At 35.7% G+C, this 9,504-nt stretch overlaps 2 protein-coding genes across 3 annotated transcripts; one reads left to right on the top strand and one right to left on the bottom strand.

Annotated features, from left to right (window-relative positions):
- Positions 1-386: 386 nt before the first annotated feature.
- LOC129240475 (RING finger protein 10) lies at positions 387-3,923 on the bottom strand. The gene is made up of 5 exons (XM_054876296.1): positions 3,319-3,923; positions 2,726-3,260; positions 1,541-2,667; positions 1,325-1,479; positions 387-1,263 (listed from the first exon to the last, which is right to left on the bottom strand). Exons 1-5 carry the CDS (start codon positions 3,404-3,406, stop codon positions 778-780), a joined length of 2,391 nt encoding a protein of 796 aa, XP_054732271.1. The 5' UTR covers positions 3,407-3,923; the 3' UTR covers positions 387-777.
- A 2,823-nt stretch (positions 3,924-6,746) lies between these two features.
- On the top strand, positions 6,747-8,234 carry LOC129242734 (peroxisome biogenesis factor 10). Of its 2 annotated transcripts, none has more exons than XM_054879537.1 (3): positions 6,747-6,988; positions 7,055-7,374; positions 7,428-8,234. In XM_054879537.1, the coding sequence occupies exons 2-3, from the start codon at positions 7,066-7,068 to the stop codon at positions 8,055-8,057; spliced, it is 939 nt and encodes a 312-aa protein (XP_054735512.1). In that variant the 5' UTR covers positions 6,747-6,988; positions 7,055-7,065; the 3' UTR covers positions 8,058-8,234. The 2 variants fall into 2 exon arrangements, with proteins under 2 accessions (XP_054735512.1, XP_054735511.1); XM_054879536.1 differs by having other exon boundaries at positions 6,747-6,993.
- The last annotated feature ends 1,270 nt before the right edge of the window (positions 8,235-9,504 follow it).

Here is a 9,504-nt window from a genome sequence, read left to right as displayed (position 1 = left end):
AAATTGATGAAGTAAATAATTCATCCTATGCACGGTATGGTACTCATTACTGGTTTGGTGAACCGCAGAAACACTGCAATATTGTTCTGGTGGGCAAGTACATAACAGTGGTAAAGAGAATTTTTTTAAGGCACCAACTCGTGCACCGCTTCATCAAAAACATATTTGAAATACTACCGACAATTCTGACATCTTTAAAATCAACATTTTTGTCTTTATGCTAGAGAGATTAATGAAAACGCTCATGGTGACTTAGGCGAAAAATTAAAAAATATATTTGCAAATATACTTCAACGAAGCGCCGATTTAACTTCCGCGATGGAAACCAATAACGTATTGTCTAAGGTGGACTATATTTCTCCAGCCACGGATAAAATACAACATGTCAAAATTCAAGTATGCGCCATTAACTTTCGCAAAAGTGGTGAGAAGTTTCTTAGCTTCCAGCGATAACATGGAACATTTTTTAAATTATTAAAATATAATAATACAATAAAATAGCACTTATATTAAAAATAAGAGTTTAGATCGTAGTATCAAGTACTTTCTTTTCAATTAATTGATTGCATATTTCGAATATGCACATGACATATTTATTGTGTTCTTAAAATATGTTTATATACCAAAAGAACAAAATCGATTGTAAATTAAAAAATTGCATCTAATCCGATCTCTATTGGGTAATGGATTTAATATCTGAAACAGTTCTAAGGTAAGATTTATGGGTACGCATAATGGGTCATTCAATTTATTTTCTGTTTTGTTCTTGAAGTGAATTTATTTACCAGCGTTATTTATGCCAGTTGAGAAGAGTGGAACCATTTTTTTAGCTTTCTTACTCTTTTTTCCTCCCATTCCTCCAGCATGCCCAGCATTAGTAGCTGCAGGACCCGGCTTCTTTTGTGATATAGCCATGGCAAGAACATCGCCTAAATCTGTTGGCTTTGGCGAAGTAAAATCATTATCTGCTAAAGATTCCTCAAGCGATTCACATTCACTGGAACGCTCAGAATTAATGTTGCGATTTGTTGTGTTGCAAATAGCAGATTTGCCCCAAGTAGATAATTCCTTGTACATGTTGTTACTATTGTTTCTTGGAGATGATAATGTGGGCCAATACTCACTGGTGTTAGGCGATTCACCTCCCACAACCGCTACTGTTGAATAAGTTGCCTGACGTTTGATTTTGGGTATATCGGTTGATTTGCTGTTGGGTGCATTTTCAACGCCCCCAACGCTGGGAAGTGCCTCTTCAAACCCCCACTGAAAATAATAGTAACATATGAAAAAAAGAAGAAAAATAAGTTTCAAGCGATTCCCTTACAGTTGGAAACTCGTGTGCGGAAGTTAAATTCAAGTTTGTTGTGCTAGCAATAAATTTTCCCATTTGTCGATCGTTAATTTCATTTATCTTCCTTTCGCGGCGACTCTCCTCGCGTTCGCGACGTTGGCGCTCTTTCTTGCGCGTAAGTATATCCTCTTAATTATAAAAAAAAAATTTACAACTTTCTCGTCCATACTCTAATTTATACTAACATACCTCTAAATAGACGCAATATTCCGCTAGATACAAAAGGCGGTTGTAAATCTACCTCAATAATCGCGAACTGACATGTTAAAGGTAAATGGTTTAAGCATGTGAACTTGCGTCGGTGCTCTTCATCCATGGAGTGATGCTCCTTTTGTAAAACAAGTGCGCTAATTACTGACGGGGCATGTTCCAACGTGCCATAGCAAGCTTGCAGCATTTTAACATTCAATGGATGCAGATAAATGTTTTGCCCATCCACCGATTGATAAAAGTAGTAATATTTTCCACTCAATTTTTCGCCTCCAGCAGATGATAGAGTTAAAGTACTTATGTTGTATAAAGTATCCTCATTGCTAATACTGCCTTCAGAATTTGAAGCATCGATATCCTCCATATTTTGCAAACTCTCAACATTTTTCCCGCCTTCAGCATTATAATTTTCGTCATCTTCAATTTTTATATTTTCAATTTCAGTGGTTACGCGTTCACATTCATCAAGCAAATCCATTTCATTTTTGCTTTCTATTTCTTCTTCCATTTCTTCTTCTACCTTCTCACGTCGTTCCTTTAACAAATCTAAAGCTTGTTGTATGAATACATACTCTGGGCATGTAGGGTCCTGGCCAACAACCAACTCACGTTGTTCACGATCGATTATTTTTAAAATATCATTCCGTTTAGCATACAAAAATTTTGAAAATTTTGATTCTTCACCGGCCGAAAGTAGTGGATAGCTATCTAGCTCGTTTCGATTAGTACTTGCCTCGAATTTTTCTATCATCATGCATCCCTTTTTGCGACGCATTAACTGAAAAGTAATTTCGTCGCCTATATTAAATTGACGTTGTTGGATGATGGTTGTACTTTTCAAGTCAGCCGTATGGATAGCTTCGTAGCAAATTGGACATTTACGCCAAGTTTTATCGCTTAGAGCCAAATAGTGCAGAATACAAGGCCAGCAGAAGACATGACCACAACGTGTTAATTTAGCTGCAATGGGAGGATATAGACAAATAGGACATTGCGGCTCCTCTTCAGTTTGTATATTAATTTGTTCAATAAGATGCCAATCGATTAAATTGTCGGGAGATGCACAAATACTCAAATTAACACCCGATTTTATAACGAACTGAAAACTAAATAAGAAGATTTAATTAACATATTATTGCTGTAAGTTATGAAAGGAAATCTCACTTTGCTTGTAAAAACTGCTCCTTATTGTAGCGATGGCGTTTGCTTGCGCCACTATTGCCTCCATGACGATGAGTAGCACCAGTTGCACCGCTACCACCGCTACGTCCAAAAACGTTAAAGCTAAAAGCGTTGTCAGCGTCGCGTGGAGCATAATGAAAGTTTAGCAGATGGTTCAAATTCTGTTTTTTGCTCCCTGGCATGTACACTGAATTCAGCTTGTAGTCAACGTATTGCAGAGATTTTTTTTTGGCCAAAGCACCGGTCACCACCGGTTCCACAATATTGGCTAATCCGGTGCTGGTAACAGGAACATTGTCAGTAGTGCATGCAAGGCCGTCTTCGTTATTGTCAGCTGCATATACGTTACCAGCTTTGTTCCCACCGCCACCGACGCGGTGACGTGGTCGTTTATCAACATTGGGACGAGTTTTGATCGAAGTGTATTGCTTAGAATTGCGCTGAGAGTCGCTACGTGTGGAAGATGGCTGCTCACGACGTCGTGAGTTGCGAGGCCAAAGCTTATTGGCATCTAAATCTATTTATATACGTAAATAACATATTATGTAGAATATTTGCGATACAACAAAATTTACCTGAAGGTGACTTGCGGACTAAAGAATCAGTAGGTTGACACGCCTTCGAGCGTGTAAAATTGCTTTGTTGCTGTTTCTTGTTTTCCATTTTTATTTAAAAAGTTACTTGCTGAAGCGCAGCTCGCGGCTGCACGAAGGGAACTGGGGAAGGTGAAAATGAAGGAATTCGTCGACAGCGAACTGTTAAAGGTGAATTTATCTCCAAATGGAGCGTTATGCACTGTATTATTTTTAAATCGAGACATTTTTACTGAGCCATGATTTTATTTAAGAAATACACGAAAAATTACGTCGCGTATAAAATTTTTTGCACGAAGTATTTTTACTTCCGAAAACGAGATTAAGACTCGTAGGTGAGTAGACGTAGCAAACCAACGGACGACGTCGTTGATTTCTTGATTATATCCGCAACCTTTTGTGGCTTATTTTAGCACACAGAAATCTATTACACTATTATATTAACTTTTCTACTGATTTACCGTAAAAAATTTAACAAGAAAGTTAAAATACCCTAAATATGTATATGAAATCTTCACGTTTTTGCAATTCCTAAACGAAATATGGAAACGATGACGACGAGCTAGAAATTTTTATTCAACGAGTAAAAAATTTCCAATTGTCATTTGCCTGATCTATGACGAATTTATATAAGGTGATAGCAGAGGAATAGTCGATTTTTTTTTTCTGCGATTTGGTAGTTAGAAGGTCAAAGCCATCTGTTTTTTGTTGCTATTTTGTATACCTCGGTATAGCGCAACTGTCGTATGCTACACTGGAGATGATTCTAAAGCTAACTCTGTTTTATATAGTCGTTCAGTAGCCAGCCAATCGTATCCTGTTTAACATGACTAAGGAAGGTTCCGGAAAAAAGTGATCTCATCAAAAAAACATGGAATCGTTGAACGTGCAGCTCCCACTTCCCCAACTTTCCAGAAATCATATCACGGAGCGCATAGTTTTGGAGCAGTCGTTTATTATTAGACTGGACATTGAGGCAAACTGGAGTACCTTCTTCTGGAAGAAGGAGTAGATTTCTCGGCCTGATACAGTTGGAAGAAAATAACATTCGCTCAGCTCCCTCCATTATTGAGGGAACTGTATTTGGGTGAGATATTGGGGTGAGTAGAAAGATAATTAGGTTGAAGTGCAAAACTGCAAAAATTGTTTAAAATCAAGGTAACTCCTTGAACGTGGCACATTGACTTGAGTTATTATTTTATTTTTTTTTCCGCTTTCATTTCGAAATATTTTCAACAATATTAGCATTTAGATTTATTTGGGAACATGTCAGAAACATTATTTGTTTGTTTACACATTTTGCGTTGAAAATCTACTTCGAAATCATTGCTTTTAAAATCCAGGGAGCAAAACTTTCCGTTTTCAAAATTAACTTTCGTCAAGCAAAAGTTAGCCCCACTGTTCGCAGGATTTTTAGGGAACTATAAAAATTAACCAAGTTTTCCAAATTTGTGTTTAAAAATGCCCTTAATTATTTAGATCTTTATTTTAAATCCCGGATTGTTCGCTTGAAATTACTTATATTTTTGCTAGATTTAAATATTGTGCACTTCATTTTGAGATTAGTCGATTCGAGTTTTTTCAATTATATACAAGTAATATTTGTGGGATTAATTAAGTAAATCTAATTTTGGAATTAATTTCTACTTATCCTTCCATTTAAAGCCGGTAAAAAGCTATTGCGGTAATTAGCTTCTAAGCCAATTTGGATTCTAATAGAATTTGGATTTCGAGCATTAAACATCAAATGATAGAAGAAATTTTTTCTAATAGCGGTAAGTCCTCGGCAAGCAATGGTAAACCTCCTAGTGTATTTCTGGCATGAAAAAACTGCTCATAAAAAAAAATTCTTGCCGCTCGAAATCGGCTTAAAACTGTGGGCCCCTTCATTTGTGGAACAACCTCAAGACGCATGCCACAAATAGGAGTAGGAGCTCGGTCAAACACCCAATATAGGGTGTAAGCGTCAATTATGTGCGTATTTAGGGAATATATTCCCACATTTACCATATGACGTATCTATTTTTTACACGACTTCTTTTGCACGCTTTTATGAGGAACGTATCTACCGTGTACAAAAAAGGTTGGGAGCCAGCTTGGCAATTTCATCGCTAGCAATCATCCGCTTGACAATTGGTATTTTTTTTATCTATGAGTTTGTTTATGAATTGCTTAGCATATAGAAGGGCCTTTTTTGCAAAGAGAATATTTTCATAAAAAAACGTGCAAAAGATGTAATAATGATATCAATATTTCATAAGTATTTATAAAACAAAAACAATTAATTTTTATCACAAAAAAAAAATTAAAATTAGTGTACAGTGAAAATTCAATCTACATATAAATGCAAAACATATATTTACATATTTAAATTATTCAGTAAAAAGTTATTCAAAACCAAAATTGGATGATTAAACTGTGTTATTTCAAAATCGTGTAAGCAGAGAGTTGGAAGCACACGTAAAACTCCCAAGGCGTACGTGCTTAATTGTTAGAGTTTTTATAGTACCATATTTGTATACATCAAAAATATGTACATATTTAATATAAGGCTTTAACAATTTTTTTATTCTGTATTAATTTTTTGCATAAAATATTATACTCAAATTTTTGTTCAAATGCTTAGTTCTAAAATATGTACCACTTGTTCTCTTTCATTTCAAATTAAAAAAAAAAATGTTCACTATGCCAGTTAAATATTTTTAGAAGAATGAACCAGAATAAAAACAAAAATGACTGCATACTGCCAAATCTGCGTACTGAAAAATAATGTCATTGCTACCTGGCACTCTTTATATTATTACACTATGGTCGTTATGAAACAGGTGAATATCATTTTGTTGTAATCTTTTTTTCGGTGAATCGTATACGATTAATAAATATCGCCGTATTTGGATTGGAATACTGGATCGTGATATTTGTCGACCGTGTAGCGTAAAATATCGACTGATCGTGATCGAATCGCAAAATACATATTTAAAAGCTTTGAAATCTGGATCACGATCCATTTTATGCCTGCTTATTTCTATAGTACGCGTAATTTTTCGTTTTTTCCTTGATGTTTCTTCATCCGTCGTTGCTGACGGTAACAAATGCGTTTCCATGTTAGTCGGTTCTACGTTCCCGGAACGATCTGGATTTACATCCAAGAAGGTCTGTCACTTCAGCAGCATGCATAGGAAATTTATTTTGTCATTAGAAACTCTGAATTTTCCCATTCCATTTTTCAAAATTTGAACAACATAGCACAAAAATTATAAAATACTGACGTTATTGCTTTATTCATTGAATAATGAACATACCAATGTACATCTATATACTATACATATGTTTTCCGTTGTACTGCTATCACCTTGTACGAATTCGCCTTGACTAGTTGGTTTTCTCGCTGAAATGAAACTTCAAGCAAAGCAAGCTGCGAAGTCAAGAATGATAGAATACATTATCTATGTAGAATACACCGTGCAGCAAAGTAATATAATTAAAATATAAGTTTTAAATTTATCAATATTGCGGTCTATATGTTGGCTAGGCTCTACATATCTAAAATAAAGAGTAATTTTTGAAGGCTATTATTAATGGACGAGCCATCCAAAACTAGTCATTCCGTTTAAGAATTTGTTTACATTTGTCTCGCACACAAAAACAACAGGTGCAGTACGTTTGTTAACTCTTTGTACTTTGGTCGGTCTATTTACCAAAACTAACGATTTTTCAGGTTTTTATAAAATGTTGCCTCGCGGTAAATTCATTGGAAAAAACCCTGTGGATTTTCGAAATGCCCGCGCTCGACAACCAGAAATAGTGCGATCTGTACAAAAGGATGCCAAATACACAGATGACCTTGCAGAGGATTTTTCGGATTTACTTCGCTTAACCGGCTCGCGTAGCTGGATAAAATATAACCACTTGTGCAAGCTGTTTGCTGAAATCGCATATCACGGATTTGCGTCGATTAATAATTTGCAAACGCTTGGGGAGGAATACACGGGTACTATTCAAGTGGATAGCGCTTATATGCATATTCCATCACGTTTGGTATGCACTTTGTTTAAATAACTTGTAACTAAAACATATTATATTATTTGTAGTTACAACTAGTTGCCATTATCCTTGAATTCGGTGGAGATGCTTTGTATCTGCGAATTTTACAGAAACTTGAAAAGCATATTGAGGATAATGAGGAAATCGTGACAGAGGCAAAGCAGAAGCTGCTAACAGCAGTTCGAGTAATGCGTTATTCCCCGCAGTACATCAAAGCATTACATAAATCGCTTTTTTACCTTCAGTCCAATAAGTATCAAATTTCCAAGCGCCTTACGGGCATTAATTATGTGCTGATACGTCATTGGCTACAACCAGAATTTTCGCTATACGGCTATAAAATACTTGGAATTATAACATTTTTACAAGTAACAGTATCACTAGTTATAAGCACATATGAAGCATGGAAAGTGCATAGAAGAAAGCGGTTAGAAATGATAAGTGACAAAACAAGACGTTTGCTCAGCATAGAAGAAGAAGTGCCGGAGCGTAAAAAATCTGAAGCACCACAGTGCATCCTTTGTCTGGAGCCACGCATTAATACGAGTCTCACGCCGTGTGGTCATTTGTTCTGTTGGAATTGTTTACTGGATTGGCTGGACGAACGTGATGAATGTCCGCTATGTAGAGAGAAGTTAAAAAAGTCTAACGTAATCCAGTTACAAAATTACTTGTAGTTTATTGGAATGTTGTTTCGAGTTAAAGGGGTTCATAGGATTGTGGGTATAAATAAATACAAGTATTTATCCTAAAGTTTTGACTAATATATTATATATAGATATATTTTAATAATGAAATGGCAAATTCAGATACATACCGTGAACCAAAAAAGAATAAAAAAAATTGTTAACCAATGGGTTTTGTGTTTGACATTCATTATCTCTAAAATCATTTAAATTTTAAAGTTGCAACCAAAAGTAGCTAAAAGGCTAATGTATTTTCTTTTAAAAAGAAGACACAATTTATTTTGATACATTTATTTTATTTCCCAAAACTTAAAACCCAACAAAGGGTGTAAGCCCCAATTATATACCTCGGAGAATAATCCTATATTTATCACATCTAACAGAGAGGAAGTTCTGGAAGTAAAAAATCGTTTTATGTAAGTTTTTTAGAATTTTTCCTTAAACGTTTTATTTTTCAATAAAATCACACAAGAATTTAAGAGTATTTACATCAAAATAAAGGTATTTTAATTACCTTTCTAATGACGTTTTCGATTTAGTAACGAAAGGTAATTGATATAAATATGAAATTATATTTATATATTGTATATATGTATATATAATTGATGCGTACACCCTTTTTGGGTGTTTGGCCGATCTCCTCCTCCTATTTGTGGTGTACGTCTTGATGTTGATCCACAAATGGAGGGACCTACAGTTTAAAGCCGACTCCGAACGGCAGATACTTTTATGAGGAGCTTTTTCATGGCAGAAATACACTCGGAGGTTCGCCATTGCCTGCCGAGGGGCGACCGCTATTAGAAAAATGTTTTTCTTAATTTTGGTGTTTCGCCGAGATTCGAACCTACGTTCTCTCTGTGAATTCCGAATGGTAGTCACGCACCAACCTATTCGGCTACGGCGGCCGCCATTTGTGAATTATATTTATATTATGTTAAATGGGCAATTTTCTAAAAAACAAATAATTTTATGCCACTTTTTTCGTGTTCTATAAATAAAAAAAAAAAATGCTTCATGACTGTATGTAATCCTAAAATTTAGAACGCATTGACCGATTCAGCAAATTTTTTGTTTGTTGAATTTTTGCAAGGACAAGGGCCATTTCAGCAAATCGCACGCCAGCAGGCGATGAAGTCGAGTTATTATTAAAAATCGTAATTATGGTCCGATTTGGTTCATATTCGACGTATGTATGAACTTATAAAGAATACGCCCCAAAAAATTTTGAACGTCGGCGAAACCGACAAACAAACCAGACCAAAGCAGACCGCCAATTACTGGATCGGATAGGGTGCAGACAGATAATTAACGACATTCATCAGGAGACTCTTACCAGCTTTTAAGCTCCCGAGCCCCGAATGCCGTCATCGGAGTCCAACCACCACCTAATGCAGACGAAGAGCTTCAACTTCCCCGAGAGTCCACACGACACTAACCA

Source organism: Anastrepha obliqua, chromosome 3, assembly GCF_027943255.1.
Source record: "Anastrepha obliqua isolate idAnaObli1 chromosome 3, idAnaObli1_1.0, whole genome shotgun sequence".
NCBI lineage: Eukaryota > Metazoa > Arthropoda > Insecta > Diptera > Tephritidae > Anastrepha > Anastrepha obliqua.
This window is presented reverse-complemented; position numbering and strand designations above follow the sequence as displayed.

Bases quoted from the DNA above. Each gene is read 5' to 3' on its own strand.
- LOC129240475 (XM_054876296.1), bottom strand. From the start codon at position 3,406: ATGGAAAACAAGAAACAGCAACAAAGCAATTTTACACGCTCGAAGGCG. The intron at 3,261-3,318 runs GTAAATTTTGTT...GTATATAAATAG, and splicing joins AGTCCGCAAGTCACCTTCAG to ATTTAGATGCCAATAAGCTT. The intron at 1,480-1,540 runs GTATGTTAGTAT...TTTATAATTAAG, and splicing joins AATATTGCGTCTATTTAGAG to AGGATATACTTACGCGCAAG.
- LOC129242734 (XM_054879537.1), top strand. From the start codon at position 7,066: ATGTTGCCTCGCGGTAAATTCATTGGAAAAAACCCTGTGGATTTTCGA. The intron at 7,375-7,427 runs GTATGCACTTTG...TATTATTTGTAG, and splicing joins TGCATATTCCATCACGTTTG to TTACAACTAGTTGCCATTAT.